We start from the raw sequence: 22384 nt of genomic DNA, 5'->3' as shown, positions 1-22384 counted from the left end.
AACTTTGCTCAGCAGTTGCAATGCCAGTGCTGGCCAGGGCCAGGCACAAAGTGAACTTGTTGCAAGAAAAATGAAGTAACATCCAAGTCCTAACTGTGAGGCTACGAATATTTACAAACTTGACTGCCCTGCTTACTCATACTACTTTCTACTGTTAAGGAGAGAAATAAAAAAGGTTTACATCAGCTAGCTGCTGCAGCAGTTAAGCTACCAGGTCTACAGTACAACCTACTATATATATTCTGTCCCATTCCCAAATACCCCTCTTCCTGCAGTGCTACAAAACACATTACGGCTGTCTCTCAGCTGTTTAGTCACTTGAATGATCATGTCTGCACTGTGGTAGGACTGTGGACAGGCTGTAACTGCAACCTCATCTTGCATGTTGCAACTCCATCTATTTCAGTCCTCAACAACAACAACAACAACAACATGGCGCTGTCCTTTGTTTATGTTTTAGGGCAGCTGGTCCATACATGATTCACAGAGTACCCATGCACTGTGCAGTACTGCTGTACTTTATTGGTTCTGAGCTGCCTCCCTCCTATTTTTGTCAATCCTCAACTATAGAATCAAATGAGGTATTTAACAAACTGATTAATTACAAACATGCTATCTGACTGAGTCTTGCCATTGCCACATGACTGGTGGGAAACAGGTCAAAGGACCAATGAGGTGGGGTTGTAAGGAGGGGAGACAAGAGAATCTGGAGTTAGAAATCTGAGGTAAGCATGATGGTCCTCTTGCCAAATATTAAAAAAATGCTCGGTAAATAAAAATCAATTGTGAAAATTCAGACAAAAATGGAAAAATGCATCTACCTTTTGAAAATGGAAGAAGACAAGAGACACAGGAAATTAACTGTAACCGCAACTTGCTCAAGTCAAGAGGTAAAAAGCTAACTGGTTTAGAATAGTAAAGAAGTGGTATCATCCTCACTTTTACAAGGATAGTAGAACTATTCTGACAACATATTTAAACCAGAGTTACACTGTAGGTATATGAAGGTGGATTTGTTCAACTGGGTGGGTTAAATAGGGGAAACTGGACCAGATAGATGCTTTTTTTAACAGTAGACATTTTCAGGCCCCCCAGGTAGCATCAGGCCTTAGTAAATACCCAGGGAGCCTTGTGCTGGCTCTGGCTCTGTGCAGACCATGTAAATGTGTGGTTCAGTTTATGACGGTGCACATTAGTAATACTGCAGTATTCAGAAGTAGGAAGGGAGGTTTCTTGAATGCAGGATTCTCTTCTCCCATCTAGGCCTTCTGAATGCACAGATAACCTTTAAATATTCTTGTGGATTGTCTAGAAACCTTTCCCATTTCTGCTAACTCATATACATCTTCTCCATTATAGATGGTTAATCATAGATAGTCGCTATATTCCTGCATTTTAATTTCTACACACCTGCTCCATCCCTGCTGGCCAGTCTTTTCACAGTTACCTCTTTGATCTGTCCTAGTTATTTTTAACTGCATTCTCATAGTGCCAACCTACTGCTGCTAAATGCAAATGACTTCCTAAGTATTCAACCTCTTTTCTTTCCTACTGAGCTTTAGACATTGCCTGCCGTTTCTTGATTCTGCAGACCTATATCAAAACCCCCGTTATTCCTCCCATGTTCTTTGTCATTCTGTCTGTCTCTCTATCTGTCTCTATCTCTCTCTCTCTTTTAGGATGTATATATTCTAGCTGGTTTCTGCTATCTATTCTAATTGCTTCTCCAGGTATGACCTCTAGATTTGCCTGAATATATCTAAATGAGACCTTACACTGTCTGAAGCTTTGATACTGTCCTGTGGACCAGATGCAGGTGTTCATTCTCAGGTTGAACTAGATACTGGAATATTTTCCCACTTTTCTTAGTACCCAACTCCTTCAAAATATATCCCCTTTTTAAAGACTTCTTGCCAAGTTGCATGACCACTTATTTCTGAAGTAGTACCAAAGTGTCTGTCCCCTGATAACTCTGCTATTTGACTACACCTTCCTGCAGAACCTCCTACTTATCAGTGGTATTATCCTCACTTTTACAAGGTTAGTAGAACTATTCTGACAACATATTTAAACCACTGTATGACATTTTAAACTGCCTTTGTTAAACTAAATTATCAACTGAATTGAAAAAATTATGAAATAACAGCAGAAATGTTAACAGCTTTATGTATTCTCATTTTTTTCACAGGCTACGTATGTCCTTTTGGCACTGGCATGGATCTTTGTACCAGTATATATATCGTCTGGCGTAAGTAGATAATATAGTTTATTTAAATTATCAAATTAAAATCTCTAATTGACTTTCAAGACTTAGAGTTATTCATCTAGGATTTGATAAAAGCCTGCTTAAATGAAATTGATGAAAAAGGGGCAAAAAATACACCTTTGTGTTGTATGGGGATCAGCCTCTACAATGCCATGCAAGGGCTTTGCCTCCTGTAATATCTTACTTCTCAATCAACTTTGAGGTTGCATAAACTTGGAGAAGGCTGGTCAAGTTGACTTTAATGGGCTTCACTTAAACAGGTTTTGATGTCTTAACCCCATACAGAACGTCTCTTGATTCCCCAAGTACAAATCATCCTTGCCTGTTAGAGACAAACACTTGTCTCTTTTCACTTCATTGTTTCCACTTTGCAGAGTATTCATCAACTTTTGAGAAACCACCTCTTAGGCTAATAGTCTTTTGACAACACAAGGCAGTATGTGCAATGAAGTGGAAGCTGTAAAGTCGGTTTAAGCGATATGCTTACTTCTATCTTTATTATTTGGTCTTCCTTCTTCCTTCCTGTGGGTTGATGGTTCTGAAAACACTGTGCTCTGATCAATAAATAATCAAATGTACATTTGGTTGAAGGGCACAGTTAACTGAATTTCTGAGTCACACTGCCTGCTCTTTTAACTAACACACTTATGAAATGTAGTGTTTAGACAATTATTCATGTGCTTTAACTGTGACAGTATGGGACCCTTCAAGTTTTGCATTATTAATTCTTTGCAAAGTTCTTAATATCAAAAAGGTATTTTTTTTTAAATGTGGAAGCTATACATGTTGTTGTGTCTGGAGGGCATGTCTGAAAGTCCATTTGGAGACTACATATTTCATACATTTTATTAGTTTGCTCCAGTGACACTAAGATACAGTTACTAAAGACCCAATTCCAGCTGTCCAGGTGATAGGGAGTAACTGGACGTGAAGCCAATGAGAATCTCAGGTCATACCTCTCAACCTCTAAGCCCAGGAAATCTGGACAAAGCCAGAAACAATTGGGGGACAAAGACCCAAAAATAGGGACAAATTTAAATATTGGTCTTACAAACTTAGATAGTAGTTACAATAAAATGTTTTGTGTTACTATGTATTTTACGAAGGATATGATATCTGAAACTCAAATGTAGGTCCTTATTTAGTGAAGTCAGTCCTCACTGATCTGGCAGAAAATCACAAATCTTATGAGGAACAGACCAAAAATATGAGGTGAAAATCTGGACAGTTGAGAGACATGTCACAGGTTTATTCAGAGGTATATACTATGACATGAGAGTGGGAAGGTCATTCTGCATTATTGATTAAATAAGACAAAGCTATAATTTGTTACTGTGACCTACTCAAAATTGTCAACAGTTAGCCACAATAGTGAAATTTCCAGATATGGAACATGAAATCAATAACCGTTTAACAAAAGCCTGTTTTACATGAAATTGAAACAGGGGCAAAAAATACACATTTGTGTTGTATGGAGACAAACCTCTACATCCCCATGCAAAGGCGTTACCTCCTGTAATGCCTTACTGCTATAGCCAACTTTAAGATTACAGAAATTTGGGAAATCCTGGTCCATTTTACATTATTGAGCTTCAATTAAACGAGTTTTGGTGTCTTAACCAGATGCAGAACTTCCCCTGATTCTCCAAGTATGAATCATCCATGTCTGTTACAGACAGATGAACACTGATCTACATCAGACTAGCTAAATGTAGTGAAGACAGAGCTTCCAAATGTTAGAAGGGGACCAAGAGACCCTTGGCTACATCTGCCTTTCAGAAGGGCATTTAAGAAGACTTTTAGATAATAGCAGTAGCCATTGGGACTACCCAGTTAATACAATTCTAATGAATAAAAAATTTATAATAATATATGTGTACAGTGACTCAATAGTTAAAACCTTTAAATCACAGCTTCAGTGCCTGGGCTTCAGGCCATACCTGGTGTAACTGTGTCGGGTGAGTTTACATGTTCTTCTTATGTCTCTGTATTTTTATTCTGGTCACTCTTGTTTTCTCTTAACTTCCAAAAATGTGCTGATTGATGTCTGCTCTAAACTGAGACACATGTACTGTACTTACTCTTGCTGTTATTGACCAGTGCATAGCTAAAAAAAGTCAGCAATAAACCAAAGCAATTATTCTGCTTTGCAAAAAGCTGCTAGTGAGACCTACTCTGTAATGGTTAGTGAACACAGAAACAGAAACTCCGGATACTAGCAGACGTGCACTTACTCAGTTTTAGCTTAATTTCTGAAATAACATATAAAGAGAAAGCATCATCCTTGTGTGTACTTTGTGGTACCACTTACCATGGGACTGGTTTTGGAGTTTGGACTTATTAAGTATTAGTGAGCTGGAGAAGTCCCATTGTTCAAATGGAAGAAAGGCCTTTGTCGGTTGGCTGACTGATAGGGGATTTTTGGACTCTGAACGCACTATTGCAACATGATCTTCATATTACATCATGTACAGAATTTCGTAGTACTACCATGTGTCATTAACAAGTAATATAAATAACTGAATTCGGAGGACAGAGGCTCAGGGGTGGCACTACACACACTCACACACACACACACACACACACACACACACACACACACACACACACACACACACACACACACACACACACACACACACACACACACACACACACACACAAAACACTTCTCTGGGTATACGTTATTAAATTGTCTAACTTTGCCTTGAATCATATGTCAACAGAATAGTTAACAAGGCATGTAACAATGGAGTTACTGGTTATGATCAAGTTGGTTGAGGCTCTGAGAATGTAATTGCTGTTTGTCTGAATGCTGAAACAAGCATAACTACTGGGTACTTCAGATTGGATCAAGTCTCTTAATATTCTGTATTGGACACCTTGCACATGGGTCATGGCTGAAATAGGTCCAAAGACCAGTGCACCCACCCAGTTATCAAATAAAATGTAAGTAATAATGAAGGAATGTGAGATAGTACTGTAGTCTATGAAAAGAACTCCTGTGCAGTGTGTACATTGTCCACGACATACTGATGTGTTTTGTCCTACTGAAGCTTTGCCGCTGTGTTCTTGTTGGAATCCATGTTGAGTACTGGATAGTAACTTGTCATCTTTCAGGTAATTAATAACACGTGCCACTTTTTAAAGTATTTTGGTCAAATGATTATGAAAAGAGGAAGACCAATAATTTGCAACCATGTTTTTTTTCCCACTGTTATTGAGAGGGACCACATGAACAAGTTTCCATGCCTTGGCACAATGTCCTTCATTAAGGATCTATTTATGGACATCTATATAGGGTACTAATATGGATGGAGGTCATCTTAAGGAAGTGAGGTGTTAGATTGTCAGCCCCCGTCTTTTAATAGCTTGAAGAATTTGATTTACCTTGTGCTCAAATATCTTTTAAATTTGAACTCAGGGTGAAGACTGAAAGACAGACTGGGTACCAGTGGAGGTTACTGTTTAAGGGGCAGATGGAGTTTGTTATGAAAGAATTAGCAAGGTCATCATCTTTTAAGGTATAGTTTTTTTGAAAACTGTTTAGTGTCAGAACTTTAAGATTTTATTGCAAATAGACTGCATCTGCAGTTCTTGCACATATTTTCTTCCTGTGGCACAAACAATTGCTCTATATTTATTTCTCACTTTTCTGTACTTTTTCCGTGTGACAGTGCTTCCTCTTTATGACAGCATCAGGCAAGCTTTGTGTCTATCTGACAGTAGGGACTTCAGTTTTAATGAAATCCGAGCTTTGGAATTATCATACAATGTTGGTTCCTAACTGTGCCTTGCTTCTCAGTTATACCCAGAAACCCTTTGATAAAATAATCCAGTGGTTTGTTCGCAGTGGTATGTACTGTAATAGTAATCCAGATCATATTCTGCAAATATGACAGAAAAGTCAGTGTATCTTTGCTTCATCAAAATATCTGGAGAGGAATATACAGGTGCTTTACCAAAATGTCTGGAGAGGAATATACAGGGTGCTACATGGGATGCATATAGTATCATCATACAGGGTGTTACATAGAGTGCATATAGTACCATTATATAGGGTGCTACATAGGGTGCATATAGTACTGTCATACAGGGTGCTACATGGGGTGCATATAGTACCGTTATATAGGGTGCTACATAGGGTGCATATAGTACCATCATACAGGGTGCTACATGGGGTGCATATAGTACCATTATATAGGGTAGTACATGGGGTGCATATAGTACCATCATACAGGGTGTTACATGGGGTGCATATAGTACAATCAAATGTTGGAAAATTGTCTGTCCACATGCTGAGGTAGACAGTAAGAACATCCATAAACTTAAAATGTCTGGTGTTCACAGATGTCGATTTCCAAGATGATTTTGTTTAGTATAACAATACTAACATAATGGTAGCACAATTGTGGAATTTCCATATAAAATGAATAAGGGTGTCTCCTCTGCAGTATTCCCTCTAGCTTTACTCTTCATTCATTTGGGGTATAGATGTAGGATGACTAAACAGCATATGTCTGTGTGCAGAATGGATGTATTTCTTAGCAGTATGTCACTTCCATTTCAGCATAGTGTTCCAGAGGCGTGGTACTGGAGCATGTGGGAAGTAGCAAAGCATTTTGCAGAGAGTATCTGCAGATATTTCCTTCAGCTGGCATTTTGTAAATTGAAGCAATGAAGCGATATAGTGACTGCTAAAAGGATATTGAGAACCTCTGCCCCAAAAAAGTACTATGTGAGGCCGAGACTTTTCCCTAGTGGAATGGGTTAATTTCCCTCTAAGGTTCTTGAAGTCAGCTAAAATAGCATTTTGATAAAACACATTCCTGGGGCCCAATTTTGTGGTACTGTTGTAACCAAAATTTGTTGTGCTCTTTGGAGAATTGTGATAAGTCAGTGCTTTGCAGGCCTGCAGTGGAGTGCAGTAGGAGACATTAAACTAACATTCTTCGTGCACAGTATTTGTCACATTTCATTTTTGGCTCTGCTGATGGATGGAGCATGATGAAATAATTGCTATGGATACTGTGATTGTAATCTATTTTGTAGCTACTTTTATTCTTACTTTGATGAAGTGTGCAGATTAGTCAAAGTTCTTTGGGGAAACTTCCTGTCTGTTTTTTACTTGTTTGCATTGCAAACCATGTAAGACCATTGAGTGTTATTGGCTTTGCGAGAGATGCAAACTTGACATAACAAATTTGCTGTCTCTTTTTCTTGCATGCACTATTTTTTTTTCGGTTGGTTCAGCATTAAATACTAAAGGCTTCCAACAAGCAGTTATATTTGTGTCAATAATATGTAAAGAATGGGATCCAATGTCATGCACAGTTCACCGATACCCACTAGATGCAGCAAAGTTAGTAAATAAAAATGGTGGAGTTGTCACTACATTGTCTTCATGTTTCATAGCGACATTTGATTTATTTGTGACTCTGAATAGTGTCTTTTTAAAGATCAGCTTGGGGTGTCTCAAGAAGATGGATAATAACCACTCTGGACTGCTCTGTTTTCTCCTGCACAATTAACTGCTTTTTTTAATAGTAAAGAATTTGAGATGGTGGAGAAACTTGTGCCATTTATGAGATGGTGTAAAGGATATTTTACACTAATGTTCTGAGAAATTTTGAAGTTCAGAACAGAGTAGAGTGGTCCTGTGTTTATTATTACCCTACTCACTTACACAAAAAACAATAAAACAACAGGTTTTGCAACACAAAATATGTCATCATGGGAGAGCACTAGACCTCCCAAACCCTCTTTATTATTACCTCTACTCACTGAAAATTTAATAGACAAATGGATTTTGCAGCATGAAATACGTACCATGTATTGGGGGGTGGGGGCACTACACACCAGGGACACTCATTGATATAAACTCTACTTAAAAATCAAACAAAGATTCAAACCACATATCCTTAGCATAGGGAGCAGCTCATTAACTAAAAAGAGCTTTAAGCCTTTGCAGCAAAGGAGGGCTTAGTATAGAATCAGGTCTTGTAACCTGATGTATTATCTAAACAGTGAGGCAACTATTCAGAAAATACATAACAATACAATGCCTGCCACTGTAAGTCCACCATTGGTGCAAAGAAGTGAAGTTCTGATTGGTTAATGAGCAGCTCCCTGTCATAAGGGTATGGGGTTTGAATCTTTTTTACATATGTGGAAGGTGGTTATGCTGAGGACTTCTTGACAAAGTTGGGAGGAATATTACTGACTCACTCTAGTTAACAGAGTAACAGGTATAGCATCATGATGTGGTTTTGAACAATAGGGAGGAATGAAACTCTAATGTATAGCATTATTGACTGACTCTAATCATCTGTGATTTTGAGAGACAGGGAAAAAATAAGAGTCTATACCAGGGACATTCTGTAAACTGCCTCTGTTTCAGTGTGTGCATATGAGTGTTTAAGAATGAATGAGAGGTGTGTCTGTGCCAAAGCAAAGCATAGGCCACCTGAGGTGATTACTACAGTAAAGTGATGATTAGCACTACCAATAACACCATGTGATTCAAAGACATGCAGATCAGATGATAATGAGGTCTTTCCTCATTGCGGCTAGCATGTCTCTGAATTGCATTATACACAGTTACAGAAACTGCTACTTTTGGCTTCATCAGTTTTGGTGAGTGCAGGGTGAATTTTCAGAATCCTTACTTCCTAATAAGGTTTTACAATGCAACATAAAAAGGGACATCTGTGAATGCTTCTGTCATCCAGCTATTATGTTATCCTGCAGATTCATACTTTACCTGATTAATTTGATAACTTCCACATGTAACTATCAGGCTAATGCTTATGAATGAATGACACACCACCTTTGCGATGCACAGAAAGACAACTCAAAGCCAGCTGTAACGTGCCAAAACTTTACTCCAAAGCTGAGTGCTTTCCTTCCTGCTATTTTCAGAACTTCATCAGAACTAAAATTATGCATTAAAACCCTGTTTAAATAACCCCTCCAAGAGGTCACATGATAAAAAGAACAAATAAAATCACAAACTGTCAAAATGCTTCAATTTTAAAACTGAATTAATTGAAAGTCTCATTTAAACCTAACTTGTGGCATTTAACTCCATTTGCCACCTCAATTCACAAGCATCCAAATGTTCATCCATAATTCTACCCTGAATGTCCTTCCTAACTTATTCAATAATTAAATAGCTGAAGCTGTGTGTATCACAAACCATAACATGTTTGTAAAGAGCATTGATAAGTTTGTTTTTCTTAATATCCAAACAATGCTAATATATACGATCTCTTAACCTCCTAGAGACGTTTCTCACATAAAAGTCTGGGCATTGTAAACACTGGGCTGTCCAGGGTAAAAGTAAAAATGAAAAGCCTCTTGTCCTTAGTCCCTGTGGAGTGTTTTACCGTCCCCATATCTATATTACTAGTGTTATTCAAATGTGTAGGTAAAATCCCATTTCTCTTTTGTTCACTACTTCCTGATGTACATCATTTAGAAAATCAATAGGGTAACCTGTCTTTAAAAACATATTAATAAGTGCATCACACTCATAATAAAAGGAGTCAGGTTCAGAAACCATCCTGGCCGGGTCCCTATTAAGTCAGCGAACGCACTAAATTGTGAACGCTGCTTAATCTAACCTACTCACCCAAAATGGCAAAATCTCAAAAGGACGGAACAGTGATTTTTTTCTTAGGGAAAAAAATCACTGGCCCGTTTTCGGGACTTTGCCATTTCCTCCACTGTGGTGCGATCTCAGAGTTGGTATATTTAAGTAGGGTGTGTGTGGGGGGCATAGCCTCCCACATCGGGGGTATGGGGGGGTAAAGGCCCCACTTTATTTTGTGTTTTTTTTTTTTTAAAAGGATCAGTGATTTTTTTTCCTGTGAAAAAAATTCGCTGATCTGTTTGTTCGACATTTTGTTTTTTCGGTGTTAGTGGGTCAATTATATAGCATTCGCAATTTAGTGTGTTCGCTTATATAATATAGACCCTCCTGGTCAATCTAACTAATTGGCCTTTAACCATGGATTTTTTTCCTGATGTTTTGGATGCCAACTAGAAAAACAAAGGTATAACTTTGTAAATGTTGGCTTACGATATATATTGGAAGTAAAATTCTAATTGACAACATCCTTACTGATCTCCACATCCAGAAAAGTAATTCTGTATCTATCAAAATTTGAGGATAAAGAGAAAAATTGTGTAGTGTTGTTAATATAATTAAGAAATTCCTCCAACCTGTCAATAGTGTCATTCCATAAAATAAAAATGTCATCCAAAAATCTGGTATAGAGAATCCAGCTCTTTGTAGTTACTAGTGAGCAAATATTGATCTTCCTACTCAGCCATTACATAACTGGCAAACAAGGGGGTGCATACAGCTCCTATGGCCACACCAGTTATTTGCCTATAAAACTGACCTTCAAAATGTATAAAATTATTTTTAGTACTATTTCCATCAATGTAACTATAGCATCTCCTTTGCTAGTTCGTAGGTCAGTACATTTAAATAGTTCATTCTCAAACCATTTTAGGCTCAATTCATGTGGAAGGACTGTAAACAAACTATGTACATCAATAGTTATAAAGATGATGTCTGGAGAAAATGTAATACCATTCAAAAGCCTTTAAAATGCCATAAATCTTTACAGACCTGTTCAATATTACTAATACCTTCCTTCAAAACACTATCCAAAAACTTAGCTATAAAGTAGGTCTTAGAATGTGAGGCATCCACAATAGGGCAAAAAGGAGGCTTGGTCATGTCAGTGTGTATTTTGGGAATCCCAAATACACTAGCTGTAACAGGACCAATGTTATGCATAAATTCAAAATCACTTTTACTGATTTGTCCCTGAAATAACATGTCATATAATAAATTGTCAATCCTGGAGTAAGCCATGTTAATTTCATTTCTAGAAACTTCCTCATAAATCTCATCAAGTATGAGTGTATTCATAGTTGAGATAATCCCCCTTTATCAGGCTTCATAACACATATAATAGAATCCTGGATAATCTCATGCAACAACTTTCTCTCAGTATTATTTAAATGACTAAACTTAACCTCACATGGTGCACTTAAGAGATACCAGATATCAAGTTTACAAAATTTTTCAAAAACCTGCACTGTCTGTTGTAAAGGGGGGTTAAGCACACTAGGCCTACACAGGGCAATTGCTATTACCAAATGTTCCATTATTACTGAACCAAAGTTCCAGGTTTAGTTTCTGTGCAAACAATTTTAAATCAATAATAGCTTTTGTCAAGAATTCTCACAGGCACAAATGAAAGGCCTTTAGCCAAAATGTTTGCATATGAAGTGGTGACCTGTTTAGAAGAGTTGTTGAATATTTTAAAGTCACCAGTATTATTTACAACTAAATTATAAGTCACTGCAACAGTCTCATCTAAAACAGAGTCACTAACCATTATTTCAGGTTGTGATTGTTCCAGTGGTTCCTTTTGGGTTTTGCCCCTTACTTCACATAGGTCTTGTTGGATTTGGTGTACCTCCAGGAGTTTGCTCGTTGTTTATTGCTCCTGATTCTCTTGGAACTGCCAAACAGTTTCACTCAATGGGTGATTTACTGTGCTCTTTTGAAAAAGCTTTATTCTCCTTTAAAAAGCTAGTTGGAGAGTAACTATTTGCTTAAAAATATTGAAATTCAACATGTACCTAAGGGACTTCGACTATGGGAGTATCCTAATGGTATTGCCAATAAGCCTGACATAGTCTATGAATTACATACTGTATTTGAGAAAGCTGGGTGCTACATCATGTGCATCAAGGTTAAATACAACAGTTTTCAACTGGAGAAGTTATCTCAACAAATAGATGCTTTAAACAAGCCATTTATGAGGATCTTCACTTTCGTCATTATGAAACTAATTATTCCAACTTTTTTAACACTGTGGCTCAGCAGTACAATCTTATATTGCAGAGGAAGATTGACAAGTTTAGAAGGGACACTGATGAGTATGTAAAGGGTAAAGCATACCCTAAATCTCCTTGTTTCCATGGAAATGGCCCTTATTCCACCAATCAGTATGAATCTACAGGGGAATTTCTGCCTCCAACACCACCAGGAGGTCTAAATAGAGCACAGAATGGTGAACCTGCTCCTTTAGTAATGGAAACAGTCAGGAGATCTGAGAGATATTTGAGACAAGGAAAATAAAATGTCACTGTCTCCACTTCTTCTATTTTTGAAGAAGTGTTAGGACTAGATGACATCATTTTTGTTTTTGTTTTGTATGTTGAGCAACAAGCCAGCTTTTGCACTTTGTACTTTCACCTTCACTAACAGCCTCTTCATCTCTTCCTTTCAGCCATCAGAGTGGTATCATCTGCATACCCAAGACTGTTAATATTTCTCCCAACAATTTTGATTCCAACATCTGATTCATCTCATCCTAACATAACATATTCAGGATATAAATTGAATAAATAGGGTGACAATATACAGCCTTGTCATATTTCTTTTCCAATCCTAAACCAGTCAGTTTGTCCATATTCAGTTCTAATGGTTGCTTTGTACTCTGCATACAGATTCCTTGGGAGGCAAATAATATGATATGGTACCCCCAGTTCTCTAAGAACTTGCCACAGTTTGTTATGGTTGACAAAGTCAAAGGCTTCTGTTATGTCTCGCCCGTCTTTGACTTTTATCATTCCCATTTTTACCTGGATGTTTCTCTAAATATGACCGATCTTCGTGAATAGATTTGTTGCATTTCCCGTTCTGTTGTCTTCCAGTTATTTGCACTGCTCTTTTAAATGTGTCTCTCCTTGTTTTCTTTGAAACTCTCCATCCAGACTAACATATTTTTCCTATCTCCATTGCCTTTTGCTCTCCTTCTTTTCTCACCCCCTTGTAAAGCCTCCACAGACCAGAACTGTGCTTTCTTAATCATCTGTCTGTGTCACCTCCTATACAATATCCTGAACGTCTAGCCATAGTTCATCAGGTACTCTGCCCACTTGCTCTAATTTCTTCAGTCTAATTTTTCACCTCCAATACATATTCACTCTGCATACCAGTGAGCTCATACATCACTGGCCTGAACACTTTTCTTATTTTCTTTAATTTAATTCAAAATATTCTGATAAGAAGCTGATAGTCTGAGCTTCAGTCAGCTCTGGGCCTTGTTTTGCTAACTGTGCAGAACTCTTCCATCTCTGACTGTAAAATATAGAGTCAGTCTGATTTCTATACTGACCATCTGGTGATATCCATGTCAAAAGTCAACTCTTAGATTGTTGTAAGAGAGTGTTTGCTATGACCTGTGAATTTATCTTGGCAGAATTCTATCAGAATATGGCCCTCTTCATTTTGTAATCCAAGGCCAAGCTTACCCTGTATTCCGATTGTTCACAAACTTTATCATTTCAATAGTATATGATAAATATATTGCCTTTTTTGGTGCTATTTCCAAAAGGTGCTGCAGATCCTCATACAACTGATAAACCTTCTCCCCTTCTGTATCTGTAGCCGGAGCATAAAGTTGTATCACAGTAGTGTTGAATGGGATACTTTGTAGTCTGAGTTCATTTTGTCCTTTGCTGGATTGTAGCTGAGCACCGATTCTGATACCCTTTTATTAACTATGATGGCTACTCTATTTCTTTTGCAGGATTCCTGTCCACAGTAGAAAATTTGATGATAATCTGATGTAAAATGTCCCTTTCCTGTCCATTCTAGGTCACTAATTCACAAGGTTTCAGTGTTCATTCCTGTCATTTCTGCCTTAACCCTGTCATGTTTACCTTGATTCATAGTTCTTACATTCCAAGATCAAATGGTGTGTATTTCTTTGCACCAGTGGACTTTCCTTTTATCTTTGAGCACTGCAGTATATGGACTTTCTTTTAGCTTTATTTACTTTGCTTCATTAGCTCCTGAACTACTTGTATTTGCCCTTCTTCAGTAAAATGCTGGATACCTTCAGACCTGAGGGTGTTGTCTTCTGATGCCATTTCAACATGCTTTCTGATTGCTTTTTAGCTGAACTTCTAATTATATGCATGCACATATTTACACACACACACACACACACACACACACACACATATATATATATATATATAAATAATATGTCTGTCTTTCTTCTCTCTCTCTCTCTCTCTCTCTCTATATATATATATATATATATATATGTTATACACACACACACACACACACATATATATATATATATATATATATAAAAATAATATGTCTGTCTCTCTCTCTCTCTCTATATATATATATATATATATATATATATATATATATATATACACACACACACACACACACACACACATATATATATATATATATATATATATATATATAAATATATAATAGTAGTATACTATAAGTAATAATAATGAATGCAAAATCTTGAAATGTTAAAACATTACAATGCTGAACTAAACATTTATGTACACTGCTCCAGTACACAGCCAACTAACAAACAATATCACTCTCCTCTAAATGAAACTCAGAAATAAATGTCAACATGGGACCTGGGGAGGACGAGTCTGGCCCTTTGCACATACGAGGAGAACTTATTTTGATGTTAACATTGTACATTCCATACTCTGATTTTCAGCATACAACTTTTCAGTAAGTTGACATCATCCTTATCTATATGTGAGTATACAAAGGAATTTTAGATATATTCTTGAATTTTTCTTCTTCATTTTTTTTATATTGGAAGGGACAATTCTTTCTTCTTTGGGAATGAAATGGTGCAACTATTTTGTGTGACGTTATGTGGAGCTTAGGTAATTTTTTTTTTCTTCTTGATTTTTTTTTGATGGTTGTAGTGATCACAAGGCTATATTTAAACAGTATAAGACACTTTCTTTTGCTCACAACATTCACAAATTCATATGTAATTCTGAAAGGGGGTTTATGCACTTCCTCTTGTCTTTATGCAAATGAGGAACAATGCAACTCTTCATGGGTATTTCGAAGCCTGCAACTGATTCCTAAAGAATCAAAGGAGTTGTTGCACCAGTTTCCATGGCAAATTTAAAACATAACTGATGTAAACTGAAATATCAGATTTTCCCTGCTGTGGGTGCTGCTCACTGTTGTTAATCCTCTCCATCACAATGTTAGAAGTGGGAGATAAAGTTAATAAAGCTGCAGGCACTGAAGTTGTGTTGAAAGCTATATCAATGCAATTTACGGCTGTGTGTATATGTGCTGTGCATTCTATGGGTAGGCTTCTCTCCACTGCATTTTGACACCTTGATTGCAAGAACTCATATCAAGTTTGGTGCCAGACATTCCCTACACCCATCTGTCTCTGCATTTGGTAGGTGCTTCTAATAGGTTCTTCACAGTACTTTGTGGTGATATATGTTTGATCACATCTCTGTACTAACACATTTGTCATACAAATCCTAATCTTTGGTCGTCATTGATATCTCACCATCTTCTTACCCTTATTTTGTAGGATCAGTCCAGCCATCCAAACCACACCATACAATAGGTACTACTGACCACACTACTCCTCTATCCAAAAATCTGGACATATATGACATAGTAGGGGAGGGAAGATTTATATCCATTCCCCTAGTACAATCATGTTGTAGTGGTTCTAATTGCTGTTCTGTAATGAGGAAATATTGTCAGTTATGTAAATGCCATTTTTTGTTTGCATCCTCTCCACCTAACTACCATCAAACTCATCTCTTCCTACTCACCATCACAGTCTAATGAATGAGGAAAGGATGCTGTCTCCCAAGGAGGCATCAGGGATTTTTTTTTATGTGTCTTACTCCTCCTCATGGCTGACATGCAAATTTGTAGGTACAAGGGCTGTACTATGCCTCGTACACATGCACTTCTTTATATGAATGTAATAGCAGCTACCTTGCAAACAAGGCTTGGCAAAACCACATGCACATCCCTAATCCATGTACCGCATGCCATTCACGTCTGTCTCCAGTAGATGTCAGCACTGAAGCAGAGCAGACCCTATTCCTCTCTCACTCTTGGATTGGCAGACAGGTTTCAGACTCTCATTCCCATCTTCCCTTCCCATCACCTTAAGTATTTCAATTTCTAAAAGACAAAAACAGCAAAACAAACTAAATGAATAAAAATGCTGGCAAGCAGAGTTTCACAGGCACAAATCACTCAGATGGTGATAAACCAAAGGTGTATTTAACGATACAAATCCACAAAAAAAAACAAATAAAATGTGAGCGCTTTCGTTAAACAAGTGTTAACTTCATCAGACACCATTAAAATGGAAGACAACCATTTATATACATATAAAAAACACTCTGATTGGGTAAGCAAAGAGAGGCAGCTAGCTAAGCAACACTGAGATAGAACATTAATAACCCCTTGATAACTGTATTACAGTTGAAACTGTTACATCTTAAATACAACTAAAACTTGTAACTAAAAGATAAATTACTAGTCTCATACTTATGTCATGAATGGTTATAAATAGAATAAAATTAACACCAAAGTCAATTTTTAAAAATCTCATATTACATGTTCACATAATGATAAAATATTTCCCAAAGCAAAATACAAACAAAAGTGCTTGTGCTTAACAAATGTTTTAAGATATTTTATTCCTTTCTTGGGCTTTTAATTTCAATACAGGAGAGATGGACGTTCTGTCATTTATCCCTGGCCATCTATCTGCCTGTAGTAAGATTTGCCACCTTAACTCCATTAACTGTAACTGAAGTCCCCAAGGCTTTTTGTCACTGATGTCTACATGGTCTATTGCCATAAATGTGAAATTGTGGGCAGTGTTGTCTTGAATATGCCTCACTAATGCATTGTTAATATTATTCTTTCTTATGGCATAGTTGTATTCATAAATTCTGGTGATAAATTTCCTTTCTGTTTTGCCTACATAAAATGCTAGGCATTGGTCACATGTGGCCATGTAGACCACTGCCTTGGAGTGACAGTTATATTTGCCTTTTACATAATGGTCTATACCATTCACGGTGAATTTGTTGCCTGATTTCACTTTGTGGCACCAGTTACAAGACTCACATATGTACATCCCTACATGTTCTGTTCTAGTGTAGGTAGAACCTTTCCTAAGAAGGTCTTTTAAGTTTGAGCCCCTTCTGTATGTAACTATAGGTCTTTCTCCTATTTGTGCCCTGATGTCCAAGTCATCCATACTAATATATAACATAATTAATGTTCTCAGTGTTGCTTAGGTAGCTGCCTCTCTTTGCTTACCCAATCAGAGTGTTTTTTATATGTATATAAATGGTTGTCTTACATTTTAATGGCGTCTGATGAAGTTAACACTTGTTTAACGAAAGCGCTCACATTTTATTTATTTTTCTTGTGGATTTTTATCATTGAATACACCTGTGGCTTATCACCACCTGAGTGATTTGTGCCTGTGAAACTCTGCTTGCCAGCATTTTTACTAATTTAGTTTGTTTTGCTGTTTTTGTCTTTCTGAGTTTGTTCATGGCTTCTGGCAGCATGGAGTTACCTGGCACACCATCAGCTAACAAAGAGCATGAAGGAAACAACTCCGAGATTGGACAGCTTACTGCTCTCATTCTACAACTAACGCAGAGGATGGATCGTCTGTATGAACATGTGGGACTGAATAGTACCACTTCTGCTCTTGCACACTTGAATCAGCATGGGGAGGCTAGTGAGCATGCTACTAATTTTCAAAACACACCTTTATGCCTCATTTCTGATTCACAGGAAAGAGAATTGAGGCAGGAAGGCACAACACTTCTGCACATGTCAGGAATGAGTTTTTCTGACAGCAGGAACTTTCAGAATGCTGCAGAAGGAAACGGAATAACAGAAACTCTTCACAAGGACATTCCTCAGTTGGAGGAGTGGTTGCTGAACAGGGTTTCGTTTAACAGAAGCATCGAACACAATAGCCCTTCCTTGGAAGGTAAACTGACAGATTTTGATGTTAAGTTATCTCAATGCAAGAAGCTTCAACTGGAAAATGCCTATCTAAGGGAATGCACTAGACTAAAAGTGGTGCCCAAAGGTTTAAGGGTCTGGCACTTTCCTACTGGTTTACAGCATGACTCTGTTTTGTACACTGAATTAGTTAATTTATTTGATAAATGTGGGCTCGATCTTTTAGAGCTTTTAATTAAACATAACAACAGTGAACTGGAACTGTTATTCAAAGACCTTGCAATTCTAGACTCTACCATCCGTGAAGATCATGAGTACAGCAACATGAGATTTTGAACATTTCAGGATTTACACTAGCATAGACCAGCACATAACAAAACGTAAAGCTGGTAAACTGAACAAGCTGGACAGGCATGTTCAGGACTATGCTAATGGTATGGCCTACCCTAAACCTCCTGGTTCATACAAAAAGTTTAAAGCCCCATGAGGGGAACGTAACACGCAATTATCACACCCTCCTGAAGTAACTGGCAATGATGAATGTAGGTTTGAAGAGACTGACAATGTGATTTTAAACTATGATGCTGAATTCCCAGAACTCAGGAGAAGTGAAAGAATTAGGAACAAAAGCCATTACAACAATAGGCAGCAACCACAAGGCGGCTGCCAACCACAGGTTTTTCAGGGGGCCAGGCCAAAGAACAGGAACTGGAAAGCTTAGCATTTCCACTAGGGCCTTCTGGTCACCATATTAATGTTAATGACTCCTTCATTACTGTAAGCACCCCAACACCAGTGGACTCTGTTCAAGAAGCTGGTACCTACACAGTGGTTTTCAACCACCAAAAAGACTTTTCAGTACACAATTATTCTACTTGATGTATAAATGAAACTACAGCTGACTTATTGTCTAAGGGAATGACCTTTGTACATGGTAAGAGATTTAATGTTGTAGACACTATGCTAGATCTGAAACTTTATTTAAGAAAGTTGAATTTGACCTTACTACATGGTACTACCTCCCAAACTAATGTCAGTGAAGGCAGCATTTTTAAGATCAGTTCTACTTACAACCCCCTTTGCAACCGAAACTAACAATGTATGAAAATGTTTGTGAACTAGATCTGTATAATCGAAATAAGAACAAACACAGGCCAGCTCAAACACTTCACAACATGAACCAAAGTGAACATGATTGTTTATTGGAACTGCAAGAACATGACGTCAGGGTTATGAAACCTGACAAAAGGGGAGGGGTTGTAATCATTGACTCCTCCACATACAGTGACAAAATGTTGGCTATGTTAGACACAGAAAATTAGACGGAAGTATCCCTTCATGAATTAAATGCAGCATATAGAAAAATCTACAGCCAACTCACTGACATAGTTCTAGAAAGAAGAATTGACCTTTCCTTACATAATTATCTTAACATCATTAGCCCGAGGATACCAGTGTTCTTTGGTATTCTCAAGAGCCTCTCAGATCCACCTATGAGGCCCTTAGTGGATGGAAGACAATCCATCACCACTGCTTGTGCCCAATTTTTAGACCATGATCTGAAGAAAATATTGTGTAACAAAAACCAGATTTGTAAAGACTCCTGGGCTTTTTTAGAACAAGTGAACAAAACCAGGTATGACGCAAGTGACATCATGGTCATTATAGATGTAAAAGACCTGTACACGGTCATCCCACAAGAAACTGGTCTTCAGTGGGTGGGTGACCTACTGTAGTTACACAAAGTTAACCAGGAGAAAATTAATCTAATTTTGGAATTATTAGAAATTGTTCTAAGAAACAACTATTTCTCCTTTAATGGCAGGTACTTTTTGCAGACTATAGGAGTGGCAATGGGTTCAGCCTGTGGTGGGGCATTCACGAACATGGTAATGGCATATTGGGAAAGACATTATATATTTAAGACTCAGTACTACTCTAAGGTCAAACTGTATTATCGATATCAAGATGATATCAGATTGATATGGAATGGGTCACTGGTTGTTTTGGAAGAGTTTTTGAGATACCTTAACACCACCACTACATTCCTGCAGTTCACTTGGGTGATTAACCTGGATTATATGAATTACCTTGATGTCCACTTATACAAAGACACACACAATGAAAAGTATACTACTAGGATCCATAGGAAAGAGACCTACTCAAACTCGTTCCTGCATTACACTAGCTCCCACCCCAAGCATCAAAAGAGGTCAGTAGTTAAAGGGCAATTAATTCGAGCAGCCCGTATGATCTCCAGAGAAGAAAATTTTCTTTTAGAATACGATAACTTAAAAACTATGTTCTTGAGGTGGGAGTACCCAGCAGACTTGCTTAATCAGCTTATGCAGGAAGTGATAGGTAAAAGAAGAGTAGGGCATTTTAAGCCCATAGTTGAGGAAAACATACTAGACAATAGCCCCTCTAAAACTGAAGAGGCAAGACCTGAGTTTGAAAAAAGTACTTTTTTTGTAGATCTATGGTGCTTACATTCAACTCCGACTCACACCACTTGATGTCCATTTTTTAAAAGAACTGGGACATTTTAATGGATGTCTTGGACATAAGGGCACAAATAGAAGAACCTTTAGTTACATACAGAAGGGGCTCAAACATAAAAGACCTTCTTAGGAAAGGTTCTACCTACACTAGAACAGGACATGTAGGGATGTACAAATGAGAGTCTTGTAAATGGTGCCACAAGGTGAAATTGGGCAGCAAATTCACCATGAATGGTATAGACCATTATGTAAAAGATAAATATAACTGTCACTCCAAGCCAGTGGTTTACACGGCCACATGTGACCAATGCCTAGCATTTTATGTAGGCAAAACAGAAAGGAAATTTAACACCAGAATATATGAACACAACTATGCCATAAGAAAGAATAATATTAACAATGCATTAGCGGGGCATATTCAAGACAACACTGGCCACGATTTCACATTTATGGCAATAGACCATGTAGACATCAGTGACAAAAAGCCTTGGGGACTTCAGTTAGAGTTAAAGGAGTTAAGGTGGAAAATCTTACTACAGGCAGATAGATGGCCAGGGATAAATAACAGGAAGTCCTTCTCTCCTGTGTTGAAATTAAAAGCCCTAGAAAGGAATAAAATATCTTAAAACATTTGTTAAGCACAAGCCCTTTTGTATGTATTTTGCTTTGGGAAATATTTTAGCATTATGTGAACATCTAATATGAGATTTTTAAAAGTGACTTTGGTTTTAATTTTATTCTATTTATAACCATTCATGACATAAGTATGAGACTAGTAATTTATCTTTTAATCACAAGTTTTAGTTGTATTTAAGATGTAACAGTTTCAACTGTAATACATTCATCAAGGGGTTAATTAATGTTCTATCTCAGTGTTGTTTAGCTAGCTGCCTCTGCTTACCCAATCAGAGTGTTTTTTATATGTATATAAATGGTTGTCTTACATTTTAATGGTGTCTGATGAAGTCTACACTTGTTTAACGAAAGTGCTCACATTTTGTTTTTCTTGTGGATTTTTATCATTAAATACACCTTTGTTTATCACCACCTGAGTGATATGTGCCTGTGAAACTCTGCTTGCCAGCATTTTTATTCATTTATTTCCATTTTTAGTCAATCCCAGGTCATTGAAGTTACAGGTGTAGCTTTATCCCTTTCTGTCATGGAGCATGAGTGCTCTGCTGCATTTTAAGAATTTAGTTACGGAAGGACAAACTGATTGCAAAGAAGTACTTTTATAACATGCAGGCCAACATACAGAACTATGTAAAAACAGTCTCAAGCCATAAAATAAATATTCATGACCCAGACGTCTGAAGTGTCATCTGGCTATTTAGCACTGTATCTTTGATGCTTTGCACTTTTATTTGATGGGAGTATACATAAGGTGACGTCTGGGCATACAGAAATGAGATAATGCATTTCATTAACACAGGATGTTATGGAATTGTATTGGCTTTCATTTTTGTACAGGAATGTTTATGACCAGCATTCATAGATGATTTCCACATTGTGTTAGGCTGCCTCTGCCCTCTTTTCAAATTGCTATTCGGGGTGCGATACTACACTGAAATTGGGGCAATGATGCCATCTCAGGAGAGAGCCTCTAAAGTGATGCCCAAAACTTTTGTAATCTGGTCCACAATTTTGCTGTGCTTTAGTTTTTTTTTGTAGATTTATATTGTAATGGATTTAATTTAATATGTTTTATTATGTTTAGTTTAATTATTTCCTAGGTAACAT

The 22384-nt window shown here is 37.3% G+C and overlaps 1 protein-coding gene across 1 annotated transcript in view; it reads left to right on the top strand.

The window, feature by feature from the left end:
• The window catches only part of SLC5A10 (solute carrier family 5 member 10), a 1811293-nt gene that overhangs the window by 181409 nt on the left and 1607500 nt on the right, over nucleotides 1-22384 (top strand). The window contains exon 4 of the mRNA XM_044089581.1: nucleotides 2189-2248. Coding sequence (XP_043945516.1) covers nucleotides 2189-2248 — 60 coding nt within the window. The remainder of the gene's footprint in view (nucleotides 1-2188; nucleotides 2249-22384) is intronic.

Source organism: Protopterus annectens, chromosome 12.part0 (genome assembly GCF_019279795.1).
Source record: "Protopterus annectens isolate FY-2018-M chromosome 12.part0, PAN1.0, whole genome shotgun sequence".
Taxonomy (NCBI): domain Eukaryota; kingdom Metazoa; phylum Chordata; order Ceratodontiformes; family Protopteridae; genus Protopterus; species Protopterus annectens.
The sequence above is the reverse complement of the archived record's forward strand: the minus strand, read 5'-3'. Positions and strand labels throughout refer to the sequence as shown.